This window comes from Corticium candelabrum, chromosome 15 (assembly GCF_963422355.1).
Source record: "Corticium candelabrum chromosome 15, ooCorCand1.1, whole genome shotgun sequence".
Taxonomy (NCBI): domain Eukaryota; kingdom Metazoa; phylum Porifera; class Homoscleromorpha; order Homosclerophorida; family Plakinidae; genus Corticium; species Corticium candelabrum.
The window spans coordinates 1,724,594-1,745,511 of record NC_085099.1 but is presented as its reverse complement, the minus strand read 5'-3'; the positions used below and the strand labels follow the sequence as shown (position 1 = coordinate 1,745,511).

At 42.3% G+C, this 20,918-nt stretch overlaps 3 protein-coding genes across 6 annotated transcripts in view; 2 read left to right on the top strand and 1 right to left on the bottom strand.

Annotated features, from left to right (window-relative positions):
• The window catches only part of LOC134190834 (cyclin-dependent kinase 4 inhibitor C-like), a 4,043-nt gene extending 4,026 nt beyond the window's left edge, over window positions 1-17 (top strand). The window contains exon 10 of the mRNA XM_062659356.1: window positions 10-17. Coding sequence (XP_062515340.1) covers window positions 10-17 — 8 coding nt within the window. The remainder of the gene's footprint in view (window positions 1-9) is intronic.
• A 40-nt stretch (window positions 18-57) lies between these two features.
• On the top strand, window positions 58-16,772 carry LOC134190520 (patatin-like phospholipase domain-containing protein 6). Of its 4 annotated transcripts, none has more exons than XM_062658974.1 (31): window positions 58-152; window positions 215-274; window positions 350-489; window positions 695-761; window positions 825-905; window positions 961-1,108; window positions 2,267-2,736; window positions 3,269-3,346; window positions 3,401-3,472; window positions 3,531-3,664; window positions 4,987-5,118; window positions 5,184-5,307; window positions 7,141-7,254; window positions 7,313-7,385; window positions 8,180-8,305; window positions 8,496-8,559; window positions 8,616-8,730; window positions 8,788-8,841; window positions 9,604-9,738; window positions 9,823-9,864; window positions 9,942-9,976; window positions 10,039-10,116; window positions 10,577-10,733; window positions 10,789-10,852; window positions 12,713-12,765; window positions 12,828-13,014; window positions 13,261-13,409; window positions 15,255-15,367; window positions 15,423-15,462; window positions 16,255-16,368; window positions 16,427-16,772. In XM_062658974.1, exons 1-31 carry the CDS (start codon window positions 102-104, stop codon window positions 16,586-16,588), a joined length of 3,432 nt encoding a protein of 1,143 aa, XP_062514958.1. In that variant the 5' UTR covers window positions 58-101; the 3' UTR covers window positions 16,589-16,772. The 4 variants fall into 4 exon arrangements, 2 of the variants coding, with proteins under 2 accessions (XP_062514958.1, XP_062514957.1); XM_062658973.1 differs by having other exon boundaries at window positions 12,828-13,063; window positions 13,261-13,381; XR_009971644.1 differs by lacking the exon at window positions 16,427-16,772 and having other exon boundaries at window positions 13,261-13,381; window positions 16,255-16,354.
• A 120-nt stretch (window positions 16,773-16,892) lies between these two features.
• LOC134191232 (tetratricopeptide repeat protein 41-like) overlaps window positions 16,893-20,918 on the bottom strand; it is a 4,117-nt gene continuing 91 nt past the window's right edge. Inside the window, exon 1 of the mRNA XM_062659829.1 lies at window positions 16,893-20,918. This exon is cut by the window's right edge and continues 91 nt beyond it. Coding sequence (XP_062515813.1) covers window positions 17,204-20,918 — 3,715 coding nt within the window. The 3' untranslated portion in view covers window positions 16,893-17,203.

Below are 20,918 nucleotides of genomic sequence, written 5' to 3'. Positions count from 1 at the left end.
CACACACAGGGTTTTAAAAATTCACTTCACTGTATTCCTTTGTGTTGTGCAGTGTGTTTGGTCACTTTGAGACACCACTGTTTGTTGAGTTGTGCAAACACATGGAGACAAAACTGATTCCAGCCGGTGCCGGAATTCTTCCCAACGGACAGGTTGGACTGCTTTCAATTTGTTGTCTTGATGATCGGGTGTTTGGATAATTGAAAATATTTAGATCGATGAAAGTATTTATGTGGTACAAAGTGGGCGACTCAGTGTGTTCTTACAGGACAAGGTTTGGTGTCTGTGTCTGTGTCTGTGTCTGTGTGTAGTTTTGTGGTTATTGTTATGATTTTTTGTTGTGTATTAGGATGGATCAGAGCACTGCTTGAAGGATATCTGTACTGGAGAGAGTATTCACAGTTTGTTGAGTATTCTGGATGTGCTCACTGGACACTCGGCTCCTGTCAGTGTTTCAGCACGAGCTGTCGAGACGACCACAGTTCTGAAGTGAATAAAACATGGACACACATGACACACACACACACATGTACACACAAACAAACAAACACAGACACACACACACACAAACAAACATACACACACACACACACACACACACACAGACAGACACACACACAACACACACACACACACACACACCACACCAAACCTGCAATACATGCTTTCTGTCTATTGTCACGTTTACTCTCAGGCTGCCAGCGAGCGCATTCAAGTATCTCTTTTCTAAATATCCAGACTCTCTTGTACGATTCGTTCAGGTGACAGACTTCATGTACTCAGCACATGCCATACATCTGACCATCTCTTTCACTTCCATTTAGATTATCTTGTTGCGTCTTCAACGTGTAACTTTCCTTGCATTACACAAGTATCTGGGACTAAGCAGCGAACTAATTAAATCGGTTGGACGTTTTTGTGTTGAGATTTTCTAATGCTTGACACGAGATTTGAATGTAGGAAGTTGGGAGTACCCAGAAGTCGACTGTTGGTACTCATTTTGAGGGTACTGAGAGTCATGCTGGTCGGAGAGCGGTGTTTGACTTGCCAGGTGAGAGTGAGGGTGAGGAGTCATCAGATACTGAACCTGAGAGGGATATTGATCAGAGTAAGGATGGCATAGGAATGTATGTATGTTTGTTTGTGTTTGTCTATCTGTTTCTCTGTCTATCTGTTTGTTGTTTGTGTTTGTCTGTCTGTTTGTGTTTGTTTATCTTTCTCTGTCTATCTGTTTGTTTGTGTTTGTCTCTGTTTCTTTGTCTATCTGTTTGTGTTTGTCTGTCTGTTTGTGTTTGTTTGTCTTTCTCTGTCTATCTGTTTGTTTGTTTGTGTTTGTTTGTCTCCGTCTATCTGTTTGTTTGTTTGTGTTTGTTTGTCTCCTTGAGTTTGTCTGTCTCTTTGTGTTTGTTTATGTGTCTGTTTGTTGTGTGTGTTTGTCTATCTGTTTCTTTGTCTATCTGTTTGTTGTTGTTTGTGTTTGGCTGTCTCTTTGTGTTTGTCTGTCTCTTTGTGTTTGTCTGTCTCTTTGTGTTTGTCTGTCTATTTCTCTGTCTATCTGTTCTCTGTCTATCTGTTTGTTTGTTTTGTTTGTTTGTGTTTATCTATCTGTTCTGTCTATCTGTTTGTTTTGTTTGTTTGTGTTTGTATATCTGTTTTCTGTTTATCTGTTTGTTTGTGTTTGTCTATCTGTTCTCTGTCTATCTGTTTGTTTGTTTTGTTTGTTTGTGTTTGTCTATCTGTTTCTTTGTGTATCTGTTTGTTGTTTGTCTTTGCTATCAGACTAGTCTGTTTGTTTAGTGTTTGTCTATCTGTTTCTCTGTCTATTTGTTTGTTTGTTTGTTTGTTTGTTGTGTGTGTTTGTCTGCTTTTTGTTTGTGCCTGTCTATCTGTTTCTCTGTATCTGTTTGTTTGTTTGTTGTCTGTCTGTCTCAGACAGTGTCTGTCCTTTTTCTGTCTCAGACTGTCTGTTTGTTGTTAGTTTGTTTGTTTGTGTTTGTCTGTCTGCTTGTCTATTTGTTGTTTCTTTGTTTGTTTTTGCCTGTGTGTGTTTGTTTGTTAATTTCTTGTTTGCTAGTTGTTTGTCAGCCTATCAGTCTGTTTGTCTTTTTGTTTGTGTGTCTGTTTGCATGTGTGTATATTATGGACATTCTTGTATATTATTTATGTCTTTGTCTTGAACATATACATTCTTCATGTTCATCTGTCTAATCACTAATTATTTATCTGCTCAAATGTGTACGATTCTGTACAACCCTCGTGTTAACAGCGTCTCCCACAATCAACATGTCACATCCAAATGCTCCAGCAGCTTATCCAATCAACGATCAACCTCTCCCATCACTAAGTGACCGTCAACGTTCAATCTCCGTTCCTATCGAAATAAACAAACTCCAAAACCTTTCTCAAGGAACACAACATGAAGACAACAACACAATACGAGGCAGCCATCCGGATCTCTTGGTTGCAAGCTCGGGATCGGACTTTGAATTGGCGTATGAAAAGGCAGGATTGCGATGTCGACTGAAAGAGACGCTGTCAGTCGGACATGTTAGCGATGTGGGCAGCACTGGAAAGTTTCAACTGGGGGACGAGTCCGAGTCGAATGAAGACGAACGCGAAGTGTTTGTGATGCAAGAGGAGACAGACGTTGAGCAGGTTCCATCACCGGAAGAATCAGATCCTGCACTAAAGGCAGCTGTACAGCGACTGGCAAAGGCAATCCAACTGTCAGATGCAGTAAGTGATCATAATGTGGGCCGGAGAGTCAGAGATATAGTTGCAGATACAGATACAACGAGGCTGTGAACGTTTTAAAATTGGTTTTGTGATGATGCTGCAGACATTTGTTATTGTTTGTTAGTATTTTTGGTACACAAGACTACAAACTGTGAGTCTTGCGTAACACACACACACACACACACACACACACACACACACACACACACACACACACACACACACACACACACACACACACACACACACACACACACACACATACCACACACACATGCACACACTCTAATATGATGTGTGTGTGTGTGTGTGTGTGTGTGTGTGTGTGTGTGTGTGCGTGTGTGCAGACATTTGTTGTTGTTTGTCAATATTTTTGGTTACAAGACTATAACGTATCATCAGTTTTGTTGTTCAAAAGACCATGAGAGTTTGTATTAACAATTTCTCACCACACATTACTACTTGACTTTCGATTCATTTTGCTGCATTTATTTGTTTGGTGACTTCATGAGTATCGAACTTTGCTGCTTAGGACGATCATTTCCTAGCGGGAATCTGTTCGCTGTCAAATCTCCCAGAAAGGAAGGTTATCGTGAAGGAAGGAAGTCTGGTAAACACAAACACCGACGGCATTTCTATGTGGTTGTAATGTCGACTCTTGCAGGATTCTTCTCTTCTGTTTGTTCTATCTGGATCATTAGAAGTCGTCCAACTGGCTGTAGATAAGACTGAAGAGGTGTGTACATGTTTGTTTGTCGTTCTATTTGTTGCATGTAAGGATTCTCTTTGTGTAGCGTTTCATGTATGCCGTTGAGCACGACGAGCTTGCTGGAGAGTTAGCAGTTGTTACTGGAGAGCCGAGCTTTTTTACTATTCGTGTTCGGCAGCAAGCAAGTTTGTTAATAATCACCAAGGCTAATTTCTATCGGTATGACATTTATATACATACATGTAGGCAATGACATGGATAGACATGTGGATAAACATAGACACCATGGACAGATGCATGGATAACACATACAAACACACACCTGTCCTGTCCTGTCCTGTTCAAATGCTACCATAAAACGGTCACGCTCGCCTCCAAGAGGCAACAAGTCTGATGAATGAATATTGTGCTTGCTAGAATTCTATGTGAACTGTCAATCCTCTTTTACGTCTGAACCATTTGAAACAATCTGAACATTGGATTGCACCCTGTTGTTCCTTATAGGTTTCCTTCTATCTCCCATACACTTAATTGTGTGTTGCCTTATCACTCTGTCTTCTAAAGGTCCTGGAGCACACCTCACACGTCACATCCCTGACTGCCATCAGAGCACATGTCCCCATTCTCTCTATCTAACATTCCAAACCATCACGACACAGTGTACTCCAGCCTGCTCTTGACCTCACAGCCTCGTCATACCATTCCTTCTCTGATACTTCAATGTCTTTAAAATCTCTTCTCATCATACCTCTCCATCTCTTCTTTGGACCACATCTGGGGCGGGCCTGAGGCAACCAACCAAATGAGGTTGATTTTGGTATTCTATGGTCTGGCATCCTAGCTAGGTGTCCCAAACAAGATGCCATATGCCATGCACAATTTCCACGCATCCGACTTGCTTGACAAATGCACACACACACACACACACACACACACACACACACACACACACACACACACACACACACACACACACACACCAGACAGATGGACAGATGGACAGACAGACTTGTAGTTAAGTAGCTTCTTTGAAGTTTTATCCCCCCCATATGGGGCTAATGTATTATGTAGTAATTATTATGTAGTGGACTTTAGGTTTACTTTTAGAGTTTGATGGAAATTTTATTGTAATGGAAATATATGCATTGCCAGATGGACAGACAGACAGACAAACAGACGTAACTCTAAAGTCATCTCCATAAGCTGACACGTGTCTTCCCTGGAGAACTAGATGAGAACATACACAATAGAGACTATCGAAGTAGTTTGCATTAAACTAAAGCTAAACTCAGTAAATTGCTTGTATTTAGTGTTAGAAATGTAACGTAGAGTTTGTGTTTCAATAAATGAAATTGACAAACAGACAGCCAGACAGACAGACAGACAAACAGACATATAGACAAATATAGAAACATAAACAGATATTTAAATTGCAACTAGCCACCATACCATTTAGAACTGATACTACAAAATACATTTTTATAAAAATTTAATGTCAAGTAATATTTGTTCAATTGAATTTCAATTTTCCGATGTGACAGTCTTTTGCGCGACCACCCACGTGCTGTGCTGAGCGTCGCCTATATGTTCATTCAAAGAAGTTGCAACTTTGTCAGACAAATAGACTACGCGCTAGACTGGATGCAGCTGCAAGCAGGCAAAGCACTCTACAGGTTCACCCATCACAGTGTGGCATACTTCAATCAGGGAAATCAAATTCTGGTGTGTTGTATCATAGGCAAGGAGAGCGTGCGACGAATTGCAACATTGTGTTGAGCGGACGACTACGAAGCGTCGTGAAACGGGAAAACGGCGAGAAAGAGATTGTGGCCGAGTACGGGAAAGGAGACTCAGTCGGAGTGGTGAGTGAACATACATACAGAAATCATTGATATTTAAATAATAATAATAAATTACAAGTAATAATAAATTCATAATATAGCCATGATGGTCTAAGCACCTCTGATGCAGGGTTCGCCTCCGGTGCTTACAAGAGACCGACGAACCAGACTGGTCTGGTTGAGCACGACATAATTACATATATATATATATATATATATATATATTACACTGTTCTTGCCAGGATTTTTACCAATCGTCAATATGACGTTATTAAATATAATGACATCATTAATGACATCATCAAATGTTTGATGCAGACATATTTGGTGATGACATCATAAAATTACTTTATCTGTTCTCTAGTTGTATTAGAGTCAAATGCAACATAACACAGACAGACAGACAGATAATATACAGTGACAAGTTGACTTGGAGCTGACCTAAAAGAGTAAGGGTGTAGAGTACAAAACATGAGATTGAAGATAAACAGTAATTAGTAGAACACCTGGTGCAACCACAGTCACTCACTAGCACTTCTTGTGTGAAAGGTCAACAGGAATTCACCTCAAACACCAACAAGGAGACCATGGACTCCCTAAGATTACTAGATGTCTGACATCAGAATATGTATTGTTCTGTAGCAACTTTGGGACCATCAAGACCACTAAATGTCTAATGATCCCACACTATGCATGCTAAGGCTTTCCAATTCTGTCCCAACGGTCTTCAATAAATGCTGTTTTCTCCACTCCAAACATCCCTTCCCTCTCCCAACGGTCATTTTGACGGTACTGACCATACTGTCGAGAACACTGTGTGCGTGTGTGTGTGTGTGTGTGTGTGTGTGTGTGTGTGTGTGTGTGTGTGTGTGTGTGTACTCTAGTATTTTAAGCTGATTGGAATGTAACAGCAACAGGGACCTCTCTGAAGTGAACCATAGGATGAAATGCAGTATGAAATGCAAGGGTTTCACCTCAAGTAAATGCGGCATCAAATAAAAATGGTTTATTTCAAGTATAATAAAATCAGTTTGAATCAGTCATCTACCTGTTAAAGTCCATTCAGAGAGTGGAGAGCCCCATGGGAAGCATCGTTTGAAGCTACGGCCAATCAAGATCACAACACGCCTGGTTCCTGTCGGTATTCTTTGTTGCAAGCATCTAGGCGGACCTAAGGCGTGCCAGTGGCACGAAGCACGTCCTAGTGCAGTAATCAGGATCAAAAGCGTTGCTTTGTTTAGAGATCTGGCCCCTCCTAATCACGTGCTTTTGAACGATATGCAAATCAACTATGTAGGTGCTCTACTTCTCTAGATCTGGAAATTTTCCCATGGGCTCTTCGTTCTTTTGAACGGACTTTAGAACCTGTGACACAAACACACCTGGTTTAGACAAAGGGCTTGCGTTACAGGGAGGCAAAACTTACATACACTTACACATAAAATGTATTGTAAGAAAAACACTGATATTATTTGCATTGTACACAGGAATCTGGTGCAAACGACATACAGCTATGAACAACTACTACAATGCAAACTGTACACACAAACAAAAATCAACAGAAAACATACAGAATTATGAGAATAAACAAAATCAGCAACACATAACTACACGCAGGCTCAGCCAACAGAAAAATGACTGACAGACAGACAGACGGATGGACAGACAAACAGACAGACAGATGGATGGACAGACAGACAGACAGACGGATGGACAGACAGACAGACAGACAGACAGACGGATGGACAGACAGACAGACAAACAAACAGACAATACAACATTTTTGTGTGCATACGATACAACACTTGTTGCTTGACTTGTATTGATCAAGTTGAGCATACCGAGCACTTTTAGGTCGAACTGCTGACACATTCTGAGAGAGCTACGACTGTTCATGCGGTGAGAGACACGGAGTTGGCTCAGATACCGGACGGGTTGCTCAATACGATCAAACGGAAACATCCGCAGGTGAGGGGTTGATGGTTGGGGGATGTGTGGTCGAGTGTGAAGTTGCATGTTGTTGTAGGTTGTCACACATTTGATTCATCTGCTTGGAAATAAATTGTTGTTTACATACCAGAAAGGAAGTAGAGTAATGCGTAAGTCGAGTAGTATTTTATGTTTGTATGTTTGTTTGTATATGTGTCTGTTTGTTTGTTTGTTTGTCTATCTCTGTGTTAGTTCGTCTGTCTGTATGTATGTGTGTTTGTTTGTTGTCTGTCTATTTGTCTGTCTGTTTGTTACTTTGTCTGTCTGTTTGTCTGTCTGGTTTTTGTTTGTTGTCTGTCTGTTTGTTTGTCTGTCTGTCTGTTTGACTGTCTGTGTGTTTGTTTGTCTGTCTGTTTGTTTGTTGTCTGTCTGTTTGTTTGTCTGTTTGTCTATCTGTCTGTCTGTCTGTTTGACTGTGTGTTTGTTTGTTTGGCTGTCTGTTTTTTGTTTGTTGTCTGTCTGTTTGTTTGTCTGTTTGTCTGTCTGTCTGTCTGTTTGACTGTCTGTGTGTTTGTTTGTTTGTCTGTCCGGTTGTTTGTTGTTTGTCTGTTTGTTTGTGTGTCTGTCTGTTTGTCTGTCTGTCTGTTTGACTGTTTGTGTTTGTTTGTTTGTCTGTCTGTGTTTGTTTGTTTGTCTGTGTCTGTCTGTCTGTCTGTCTGTTTTTTGTTTGTCTGTCTGTCTGTCTGTTTGTTTGTTTGTCTGTGTCTGTCTATTTGTTTGTCTGTCTGTTTGTTTGTTTGTATTTGTTTGTCTGTTGTCTGTCTGTCTATCCATTTGTTTGCCTGTCTGTTTGCCTAATTGTTTGTTTGTCCATTTGTTTGTTTGTCTGTGTATCTGTTTGTCTGTCTGTTTGGTTTTTGGCTGGCTGTGTAGCTATTCTTCAGCTTTGTTATTCTGTCTGCAGAGGAACCACTATTAGGAGATCGTCCTCAAACTGTCAACCTCACAACTGTAGCCGTTGTTCCTGTGTCGAGTGATGTACCATTGGATAGCTTCACTCGAGAGCTTAACATGGCACTCAATACTATAGGTACTAACCAGAACAGACACACGCACACACACACACACACACACACACACACACACACACACACACACACACACACACACACACACACTCACCACAGTTCATCAATAAAGCTGAAGGCAGATGCTGTTAAATCAATTTATTAATACGGAATTTGTATTTGTGTGATTTTTGTCATCTCTATTTCATGCAGAAACCAGTTTGCGTCTGACCAAACAGCTGGTGCTCGATAGGTTTGGTGTTCAAGCATTTGACAGGTACAACACACCACAACACTGTTTTTGATGTCATCTGATTCACTTTGCTTGTACAGCATGCAAGAATATCGACTATTGAATTGGTTAGGGCAGCAGGAGGACAACCATCGTATTGTTCTTTATCAGACTGAATTTTCTATGTCACCGTGGACTCATCGCTGCATCCGACAAGTCTGTAATGACTGGTGTTATTTAGTAATAAGGTGTTTGTTATGGGTTGTGATTTAGGCAGACTGTATATTGATTGTTGGTCTTGCGGATTCAGATCCGGCTCCAGGAGAGGTGCAGTATGTTTTGCATGTTCACTAACTTTAGTTGGATAACAGGTGTACACACTGACACACACACACACACACACACACACACACACACACACACACACACACACACACACACACACACACACACACACACAAATAAACACACGAATAAACAAACAAATCCACACACAAATAAACACACACATACAAACACACACGTACAAACACAAACAAGCACACACACAAACAAACAAATGCACACACAAATAAACACACACAAACAAACAAATCAACAAACAAACAAATCCATAAACAAACAAATCCACACACAAAAACACACATGCAAACAAACAAACACAAACAAACAAACAAACACACAACAAGCAAACAAACAGTTATATACACACAACAAATACACAAACAAACAAACACACAAACAACACACAACAAATACATAAACAAACAAACAGTTATAAACACACAACAAACACACAAACAAACAAACAGTTATAAACACACAAACAAACACACAAACAAACAAACTCAAACACTCAAACAAACAAACACAAACAAACAAACACATACACAAACATGCATACAAACACAAACAAACACATTGAGAAGTTATTATAATAGTGAAGGGAGGTTTGTGAATATTGATGTTTTAAGATAAGTGTAACTATCTTATGTTTTACTGTGCGACTTCGAAAAGTTAAAAGAACACATTATTAGTTTGTATTCTTTGTGCTACTCAGTAATCTTGTCTTGCTTTTGGATCATTCAGATTGAGTCGCAGTTGGAACATATCTCAGTGCGGGCTCAAAAGGAACTCGTTCTGCTGCATCGAAAAGACAGTCCCGGTCCGTGTGGAACACTTGATTGGTTAGCTGCACGTGGCTGGTGCTCGGCCCACTATCATGTATGAAATGGTTGAAATATTTATTATTGAAATATTGTGGTTGCCTTGATTGTCGATTTGCTAACGAACCGGTTGTTGTTGTAGATTAGATGTCCTGACAGGATTCTACAGGGAGATCCATCTCCGGTATGTTGACAGATAGATTACATGAAATTATGTTAGGAAATCTTTCTATTGATGAATTAGAATATTTGATTTTGCAGCGTTTGACAAGAAAGAAATTAGCGGAATCTGATGGGTGCAGTAAACTGTCGAGAGCTGGTTGACTTCAAGCTTGTTTCATTTGTATGTTGTTTGCAGACGGTCTGATTTCGCTCGTCTTGCTCGCCATCTGACAGGCACGTCTATTGGTCTTGTGTTAGGAGGAGGAGGAGCAAAGTAAGCAACTGCAACAGATGGAATTATATAGAAACATGAAGTTAAACAGATGTGCATGTAGACGTACACACATACACACACACACACACACACACACACACACACACACACACACACACACACACAATCCACGCACACACCACACACACACACACACACACACACACACACACACACACACACACACACACACACACACAAATCCACGCACACACCACACACACACACACACACACACACACACACACACACACACACACACACACACACACAAATCCACGCACACACACTACACACACACACACACACACACACACACACACACACACACACACACACACACACACACGCACACACACACTGGAGCAAAGACTGAAAGCATCAATCACTGTAAAAAATTATTATTTGATGCTCTTATTTGTGTGAAATTTAACTCTAATCATTGTCTACCTTCTTGTAGGGGCTTTGCTCATGTGGGAATACTCAAAGCTCTTGAAGAATATGGGATACAATTTGATATGGTTGGCGGCACGAGCATCGGAGCTTTCATTGGAGGATTATATGGTCAAAACCAGGATGCAGACAAACTACGGGAACTCATCCGTCCGTGGTCGAAGGTTAGGAATGATGCAGTATTAGTTAATTAGTGTGTTAAGATTGAAATGTGTTTAGAGAATGGCGGCGAAGTTGGACAAACTGTTTGATCTGACGTATCCAATTACTGCCATGTTTACAGGTCAGTTAAACGTTAAACGGCTACGCAACTGTGTATATTGTTAGTATATTTGGCTTGCATTAAAACACCATAGTTACTGCTTGTATTGACTATTAGTTGAGTTACTGTCACGTTTGGTGTGATAACTTTGTGTGTACGAATGACAGAGAGTAAGGAATTCAGTAACAGTAATGTACTGTTGCAGCATTCGGCGATTATTGTTTCAGCGTTGTCTCTAGCCTCGTACCCAGGTCCTCTGGGTACAACGTTTGGTTGTCCCCAGCATACAAATGTGCTGCGTTGCGCCATGCCTTGGTTTCTGCTTAGTACAGACCCACCGTGCTTTACTGCATGAGTAGGCAGCGATTAGCTATGAAGACGATGGACTTGTATGTTGCAAAATGGGAAGTTGTTTGAGGGAAACAGGTAGGCAAAGACTGCCATATGGTAGGCATGAACTTAATTGTAACAGAAGTACTCCATTGTACCAAGATCAACGTTGGTTGTCATGCACTCCCTACTATGTCAGTCAGTAGCTGTTGGTAAAGACAAGAGCATTTACACAGCTATATATATATATATATATATATATATATATATATATATATATATATAGCTATCATGTGGTCAAGCACAGTGAACTAAGTCAGAGAGATAACCCACTTTGTCCCTTTGTGTGCCTGAGCATTTCGTGACAACAGTACATGAAGCAAAGCATCTTATACTGCATCTAAAATTAGAGTGGGCGTGGTTCTTTTAATAAAGTATATACAATTTGTCCTTTTGGTGTTTGCGTATTTGTTCGTTTGTTTATTTGTTTTTTGTTTATCTGCATGTACGGTATGTATGTATGCATGTACCTTTCAGGCTACTGCTTCTAATATTTTTGAGACTAACTCTTTTCAAGGCTCCAAAAATAATTTTGAATTTTACTTTGAATCACATAAGTTTTTGAAGTGTTGAATTGCGATATCAGTCATTTTCAATTAATTATTTGTTTAATTATTCTATCAAACCATTCAATTCTCAGTTCAACGACGCTCACCACAATACTGCTGCAAAAGTTTTCCACCAGTTGACTCTCTACAGAAGCAGTATATCACACAGAAAGTTATACTGGCATTTTGGTATGAAATCAGAGTCGTAGTTGAGAAGAAGTCGCTCACTTGTTCGCTGAGTTGCCATCTTCAGCTGCAGACTTCCATCTAGTAGCCATGACTGACAATGTTTCATGTGCATGTGTAAAGGCAAAATCCCCGACTTACAGCAATTTTCAAGGTCAAAAATATTATACTTAGTATTGTAATTTTGGGGATAAAATTTTGTAATGACTTGATAAACATTGGAAGCAGTGGGTATGTGGAATGGCCTTAGCATGGTTTATCTTGATAAGTAGACAGTTATGGACCAATAGCGGTGCTGCTAAGAGGTGCGCGTGAGGCTGAGGTGCATTGTCCTATGAGGGTACCATGACATGACGAGTGCTGTCTGTCAGTTTTTAATGAAAATGCTAGTGCCAGGTTTTGTGGCAATCTTATTGGGCCAATGGCAGTTGTGCAACTGGCAAGTTACTGCATATTCCTGTGCTTTCTACACACACACACACACACACACACACACACACACACACACACACACACACACACACACACACACACACACACACACACACACACACACACACACACACACACACACAGACACAATTTGAAGACGAGAGATTTTGTCTGGGCTTGCAAAATTCTTACTCACTTTAATTCGTTTCAGTTGGAGTTTCATCATCAAGTATGTATTTACATTTAAAAAATTATACATAATTTATGTAATTTTTGTATTTGTAAATGTGTTTATTACATTTTGTTGACAAGCTTCTTGTTTCAGGTGGTGCACTGAACAAACTAATACGAGACATGTTTGGAGAGAAGAGGATTGAGGTAATGTCAGTCTTCCTGAGAAACGAGTTGTTGCATGGTTTCATGATTGTTTTCTATTTTAGGATTTGTGGCTGCCATATTTCTGCATGACAACGGACTTGAATACATCAAAACCTCGTGTGCATCAGCTGGGGACGATATGGCCGTATGTGAGGGCAAGTATGTCCTTGGCTGGTTATATGCCACCACTGTGTGATCCTGACGACGGTCATTTGCTTGTGGATGGAGGCTATGTGAACAATTTGCCTGGTAAAATGTCGAGCTTTGAGCTAGACTTGTTAGGCAGACAGGATGTCAGGTAGGTGGACAGATACATGCACACACACAGACAGACAGACAGATAGACAGACAAACAGACAGAGAGATAGACAGACAGAGAGATAGACAGACAGACAGACAGACAGACAGACAGATGGACAGACAGTCAGAGAGATGGATAGACAGACAGAACGCGTCATTTCATCTCGTTCATTTCTGTTCATCATTATTTCACAGCCGATGTAATGAGAAGTCACGGTGCAAAGACAGTCATAGCCATAGACGTTGGAGCCGTCGACGACAGCAACCTGACAAACTACGGCGACACTCTATCCGGATGGTGGCTTCTCTTCAAGAGGTGGAACATATGGTCGTCACCAATCAAGGCAATCACAATGCCTTCATGTGTGTGTGTGTGTGTGTGTGTGTGTGTGTGTGTGTGTGTGTGTGTGTGTGTGTGTGTGCCATTATGCAATCCAAGTGTATCCTCATTGCATTGAATTGTAAGGCCACTCCAATATGATTCCTCGTTCCCGTTTCCTGTTGTCTGACTTCATTAGTCTCTCGCTTTTATTCATTATTGAATCACGTGTTTATTTTGACATTCATTTACATCAATTTTGACCCCAAATGTGTATACACATACTGTGGTGTTAGCATCCATTTACCTCTCTACCAGACTTAGCAATACCATCAGTGCGAAACTTACTCGCATCTTCTGTCTATCAAGAAGCAACAGACTATAGTATTTACGGATCATTTTATTATTGTTGTTTTTCAGTTTCGTTATGAAGTCAATTCTAACATTGTACTCTGTACAGTACACTCTCGATTATCCGGACAGGTTAGAAGTCTGGATAATCAAAAGTTGATAAATATGAACTGATTACACTCACTGTACAAGACCACATTCTGTTTCCACACTTGGCAAATGGATAAGGAGCTGCCGTTCGTTTCGGTTAGGCCCCCCTCCCCAGCCAACTGTGCACTATGCAGGAGCTATGGGCCGTGCTAAGCAATCTCCTGAGCCTGGCCAGGTACTCGCAGGAACACCAACTGCGACACCAACTGTGGTGTGGGCACCTGAAGTCCCACCAGGACCCCAGTGGCTGATGGACTCTGTTGCAGTCAGGGCCTTTGCCACCCCAGTCAATGACCAGGTACTCATTTATACTGCTGAGTCAAGAGAGGCAATTGTGTGTGAGTTTCTTGCCCAAGGAAATTATGCCATAGCTCGCCATCACTGTGTCTTGAACCTGCAACTCTGCAAGTTCCCGGATGTAAACACTCCATAGAAGACTCTCTAACCAACTAAGCCATTGCACCACACTTACTGTACATTTGTGTCACCAGAAGAGTCATCAACAGCTACCTATTTCTTGGACATAACATTTAACTTAACTCACACTCAACTCAGAGTGGCGAGAAAAAGCTGAACGATGTCTGTTTCTTTGATGCAAAAGGCCGGGAGACACAGAAATTGTCCAGATAATCGAAGGTGTACTGTACTGTATATCTATGTCCACCACATGAAATTTCACGTATTGATTTTTGTATACAGTAATTAGTATTACGGTGTGTGCTATTATTAATTAAGTCGAAAGTACAGTAGGACACCACTTATTCGACGGGCATGGGACCAAAAGGATGTCCGATAACTGAAAATGTCCGATAACTGACGCATTTTGAAAAACGACTGCAGAAGACTTAAAGAAGCTCAACATCTAATTGTACATGTAACGACTATTACAGTACAACTTCTTTGACTAGGGAGAACACTAATGGGAACTGTCAAGACTTAAAGTAACCACTAATCTTAGTCTGCATCAATGCTTTCGCTCTTCTTGCTGCAGTTTTCATCAGCAGCCCATTCAGTAGGACCATTGTGCTTACTGAAACTTCAGGTTGTTCTTCCAGGTACTGAAGAACCGTTTCTAGAGCTTCACATTTAATTTGACGACACGTGGATCATGGATACAGTACTGTATGCACAGGAATCGTATATCCTAGCGTGCGCACAGCCTCGCAGTTCAGACAAGCCACGTACCGTCGGATAATCCGTGCTGTCGGATAAGTGGTGTCCTACTGTATCTACATTAGTAAAGTGGTTTTTCAGTCATGAATAATGATCTGTATTTCCCACTCACATCTCTAGGCTTCCGAACGTTGTAACAAAGGAATCATATTGGAGTGGCCTAAGTCATTTTGTTGTTGTTGTTGTTGTTGTTAAGGTTCCAGACATGGCGGAGATTCAGTCACGTTTGGCTTATGTGTCGGGTAATCGTCAGTTGGAGGAGGTGAAGGCAATGACCGACTGTTTCTACATGAGGCCGCCAATCGACAAGTAAACTGATTGAAAGTTGATTTTTGTTTTGTTTGTTTTGCACGGTTTTGTTTAGATATAAGACGTTGGCATTTGCACAATATGATGACATTGAAGTGAGTTATTGTGTTAATAGTTTGGTTGTGATGTATGAGTGGGTCAGTGTTTGTGTAGACAGTCAGACGGATGGACAGACTGACAGACAGACAAACGGATGGACAGACAGACGGACAAATAGATAGACAGACAGACAGACAGACAAATAGATAGACAGACAGACAGATGGACGGACAGACAGACATACGGATGGACAGACAGACAGACAAAGAGATGGACAGACAGACAGACAAACAGATGGACAGACAGACAGACGAATAGATGGACAGACAGACAGACGAATAGATGGACAGACAGACAAGTGGATGGACAGACAGACAGACAGACAGACAAACAGATGAACAAACAGACTGGCAGACAAACGGATGGACAGACAGATGAACGGATGGACAGACAAGCAAATTGATAGACAGACAGACAGACAAATGGATGGACAGACAGACAGACAGAGAAACGAATGAACAAACAGACTGACAGACAGATGAACGGATAGACAGACAGACAAATAGATGGACAGACAGAGACAGACAGACAAACGGATGGACAGACAGACAAATAGATGGACAGACAGACAGACAGGCAGGCAGGCAGACAGACAAAGGGATGGACAGACAGACGGACAAATGGATGGACAAACGGACTGACAGACAGACAAACGGATGGACAGACAGACAGACAGACAGACAGACAAATGGTTGGACAGACAGATAAACAGACAGGCAGAGAGATTGAGAGATAGGCAGACAGACAGACAGGCTGGCGATAACGTCGTCATGCATACCGTTCTATAGGCCGTCGGATATCATCATGGCAAAGCCATCATTTCCGGCTGGAACGACGGAGCCACTATCACTCAAGCATCATCAATCCAGCCGCAAAAATCAAGAACCAAATCCACTCTGACGGTAAGCAGCTTTACACACCACAGGTCTCCTCTCACTGTGTATCCTCCTTCGTTTTCAGTCGGTTCGTTCGTTTACCGACTTGGCCGAGATGGCCAGCAAGATCGAACCACCTCGTGTACCACCCACTGCTCACACTGTGCCGTACATCAGCAGTTCGGACGACATGGACAGTGGAGAAGACGGTGGAGCATCGGGATCGTCAGCTCAACACAACGGGTGAATGCTATTCAAACAGTTTGTGATGTGACTGACAATCAAGTTTGTATCTTCATCACTTTTGCTTATTACGTTTGTTACGACGAGGTATTGAGTTATTGAGAGACAACCCGGAAATGCCGATTTATTGCTATACAGTTTGATTGTAATGAATAGTGAAGCATAAAAAATGATTTAATTGATATCAATATGGCCACATGTTTTTTTGAAATTGAAAAAGTTGGTTATTTTAGGAGTTAATTAATTAATTAATTGACCTGATATCTAAAGTAGTTTCATGCCCACCGTGGCTGATCGGGATACTTACTAGTAATAAGCTGCACAAGATGGCGGAACTTATAAAGTGAGTTACCGTGCAATGATTTCTTAGCATGTTTTCTGTTGTTTCTAAACTTTTAATTCGTTCTAGTATCATATAAACGTGTAGAAAACACATACGGCGGCAATGGCATGCTGTAGCTTCGAGCAAAGTTCTATACAAATACGAGGCAGTTCTACATAAGCAAGTGAAGCAATAGAAGGTATAAAATGTTGTCATAAAAATAAGCGTATACAGTGTAGTGTGTCCGTGGATATGTGGCTGTGTGTGTAATGACGAATGACATCACAGGCAGGACGTTCATTTGTGTCTGCTGCCTCGTCCTCGTCCTTTTCTTGTGTGTACCAGCTGAGCGTATGATGACATGTGACAGTTCTCTTCTGGTATGGAATCAACTGTGGGAATAGATTGCTGGTATGGTGGCTCTCGGGCTGCAGCAGTGTGTGATATTGGTTTGTTGCTTTCCACGGTTTGATTTGCCTGCTGAGCAACCGACGTAGACCTAAACGTTTGTTGCTCTCTCAATTGTCCACGTCGTCCGGTGAACGCGCGTTCGTTTTCTTTGCTCTCCTCACTGATACGTGAAAACGAACGTGGGACACTCTCAGAGGCGACTCGTCGCATGACATGGCTTGTTTTGTGTCCAACTGATAAAGGTAAAGGCTCGCTGCCACGTCGTGGTCCACTCCCTCTTCCCATTCCTCCTTGTCCTCGTCCTTGTCTTCCTTGGCCTCTATCTCTTACGAACCCGTCTTCCTTTCGGATTTCTCGGCTCTGCCGTCGGTTGCGTACGCATTGCCATCCATCCTCCTCCTTTGTTTCGTGCCTCGGTTGTTGTTGGACTTTATCTCCTGCAGCAGAGTTCGAGGTTCCACTCTGTCTGTTTCCTTGTTTCGTGCCAAATGTCCCACTCTCTACCTCGTCCACTGTTCTAGCGATCACTTTCGTTAGTTTGTGTTCCATACCAAGCACCTCCTTCCTGATTCCCAATGCTCGCTTTAGATAGCAAAGTGCCTCGTTTTTACGAGACAGCTGTGGGTGAGCGAGCAGCTTTGCCGTGTGAAACAAAGTCGTCGCTACAAGTAGATGAGATTTTCCTAAATGAAGCTCGCGTATGTTCAGTGCTCTCTTGTACATATCCAATGCTTCCTTAGCCAACCACGGGTCTCGTTTCAACCAGTGGCGAGACACGAGTAGTCCAGCTAGTTCGTTCAACACTTCGGCGACAAAGAAATGACTCATTCCGAACCAACGCTCTCGTGTAGTGACCGCTTGTCGGAGGTGTGTCTCTGCCTCGTTGAAAAGCTTTTGTCGCGATCGCAAAATACCCAAATTATAGTCGACGGTCGCTAACCCCGGAGTCGACTCAGCTGCTGTCATGTACTCTGCGGCTTGCTTCAAACATACTTCAGCGTCTTCTGTCTTATTGCCTCGTGCATACAGCTGACCTAATGCATTAAGTATCCGGCCTTGCAGCTCGTATTCACGTTGGCCTTTCGACTCAATTAGAGCGACTGTTTCCAATGCCATGCTGTACCATTTCTCGGCTTCTTGTATCTCCAGTTTGTAGAGGAATCTGTGGCCGATGCTTTCCTGTATTTCGGTTAGTAGGAGGTGGTTGTATCGTTGTTCTTCGTGGCAACGCTTCATGTCTTCCAGTGCATCCTGAAGGACAAGTAAAGCGTCATCGAACTTATGGCGTTCAGCCAGGAATTGCCCAACTGCTTGTCCCGTTGCTGCAAGCTTTTCCAACTCATCAGTTTGGGAGGATGCCGAACTATCGGGTACATCTTCATCGTTTTTCACTGGAGCCAAATGACTTCGTTGTGTCTTCAACATGTGGAGATAAACTGTGCTCTCATCGTAGCCACCATCATGTAAGACGTTCCAATACTTCAGTAAGTCTAGTTTTAGTGGGTTCTTCCCGGCATCGCTTGTCAGTTGTAGAAAAACATCAGGCTCTGTCAGCACCTTGCACAGAGACTCTGTTTCATTGGCTTCCAACAGTTGCCATGGCAACTCTTCTGCTCTACGTCGAGAATGAGGCAAAGATGTGAAATAATCAACAAGAAATTTGTGGTAAACGTTTGGATCAGCGGTCGTGGTGTCACCGTTTGATGTTGAAAAGAGATTGTTTGTTACTGCTTCTTGCAGGTGGCTGTGAAAGAAGGTGAGCATTCCTCCCGGCTTCTCAAACAATGCATCCATCACTGCAGATCGAAGGAGAGCGAGCATGGCCGATGTCACCTCATGTTTGTTGTCATACCCACGCCGTACGAGAACAGTCAGAATTTCTTGTTCACTGAGACCATGACGAGATACAGCAATCAGTCGAAGTAGATCTGCCACCCAGTTGTCATAGAGATTGCCGCTTTTCGGGAGTACACATTCAGAGCTCGAACTCCAACCGTAGTCTTGACACCAGCGGAAGATTATGCGTGACCAGAGATCCTCGATGGACGTTGACTTCAAGTAATGATCAAGATGCTTGTCGACATCCTTGAACTTGCCAAATAATCTCATCTCATTGGCTAACGCAGCCAGGAAGAGAGGTCGACTACTAAGATCACAGCTTGTGATTTTCTTGTATTGATGCTCATTGAGCTCTTTCCTATGCATGACAAGATGCTGCTGCATCACTGATTTTTTGTCATCATCGTTGCTAAGCAATGGCAGTTGATGTATCTCCACGTCTCTTCTCTGTTTCAAGACGAGAAGCTTTGGATGATCAACAGCCATGGTGATGACAAACAAGCATTGCTTTGGCATTGATTCAGGAAGGAACATCAACTCGGAGTTTTTGTAATCTTCACTTGACATTTCTTCTAATCCGTCGAGCATGATGATGGTCGGACCGAGATTGAGAGCGCCGTGAAATGCCTCGAGTGCAATTTGTGTGTTCGCTGAATTGGAGTCTCCCTCTGTCGGTGTCATGTACGATCCTGTGTGGAAACGACGGATCTCTGCTGTGCAGTATCGAAGAAAACTGAGAATATCCGAGCTTGCTGCGCTGCTTCCTACGTAGTAAGATAGAAACGCAATTTCTGGTGCACTTCCTGCAATTGCCTTCATCCAATTGGCAACAACCGACGTCTTGCCACACCCACGCTCTCCTTCTACCACGACGACTTGCGTCTTCGTCTCTTTTCCATCAGACAGTCTGGCAACATAATGAGTGAGATTCTCACTGATGCGGCTGATGTGTGGAGTTTGAGCAAATGCTCGTCGTCTCGTCTCAGCAAATGATTCATGAGCTGCCCATTCCCTGAAGAGATCTCCCTCATGGTTTGCGAAGCTATCAGCCAACTGTGGATACTCATTATTAATCACAGTCATCCAATCGTCCAACAACATCTTCCCGAGTTCCTCGACCGTATTAAATCGTCTCACAGCCAACCGACTCTTCACTATTCTCTCCTTCAACGCACTCATCTGTTTCTCTGCAAACTCGCTCTCGGCACCAAACACTGCTAGTCTTGCTTGCCTCTCCTCGTCGCTCAGATCAGAAGGCAACCGAATGGCTACAGCTCCAGGATCTCGCATATAGAAATACGCACATGCGGCGTTGCTTTCCTCCTCAAACGCAGCTTGTATGACCTCCAACTCGGTGATACTTTTGTGTTTGAATTCCTCCCTTCGAAGCCACTCAAATCCATTCATTTGTGCAATCGATAGATTTTTTTCAAACCACGTAGCAGATGGGTGGTCTGCAGGCGCATTAGGCGGTAGGTGTGATCCATATCGCTCGCCAAGCAAACACACAAAGAATGGCGACGACTTCCGAATGTAGTCAAGACAGAGTTGGATCACGTGACCTTGACTGCTTTGGGACTCGTTGATGCCCCAGCGAAGATCTATCGGCGCGAAGTACGTTCCTCGTTCGTGACACGCTTTGTCGAGTCTGGGAAAGACGTGTTTGACGAGATAGTCGCGTTCTTCTTGGAAGTCACAGAACGTCGAGCTCACGAACGGTCTTATTGGTTGCCGCCAACTGAACTGCCGCTGAGCATGACTG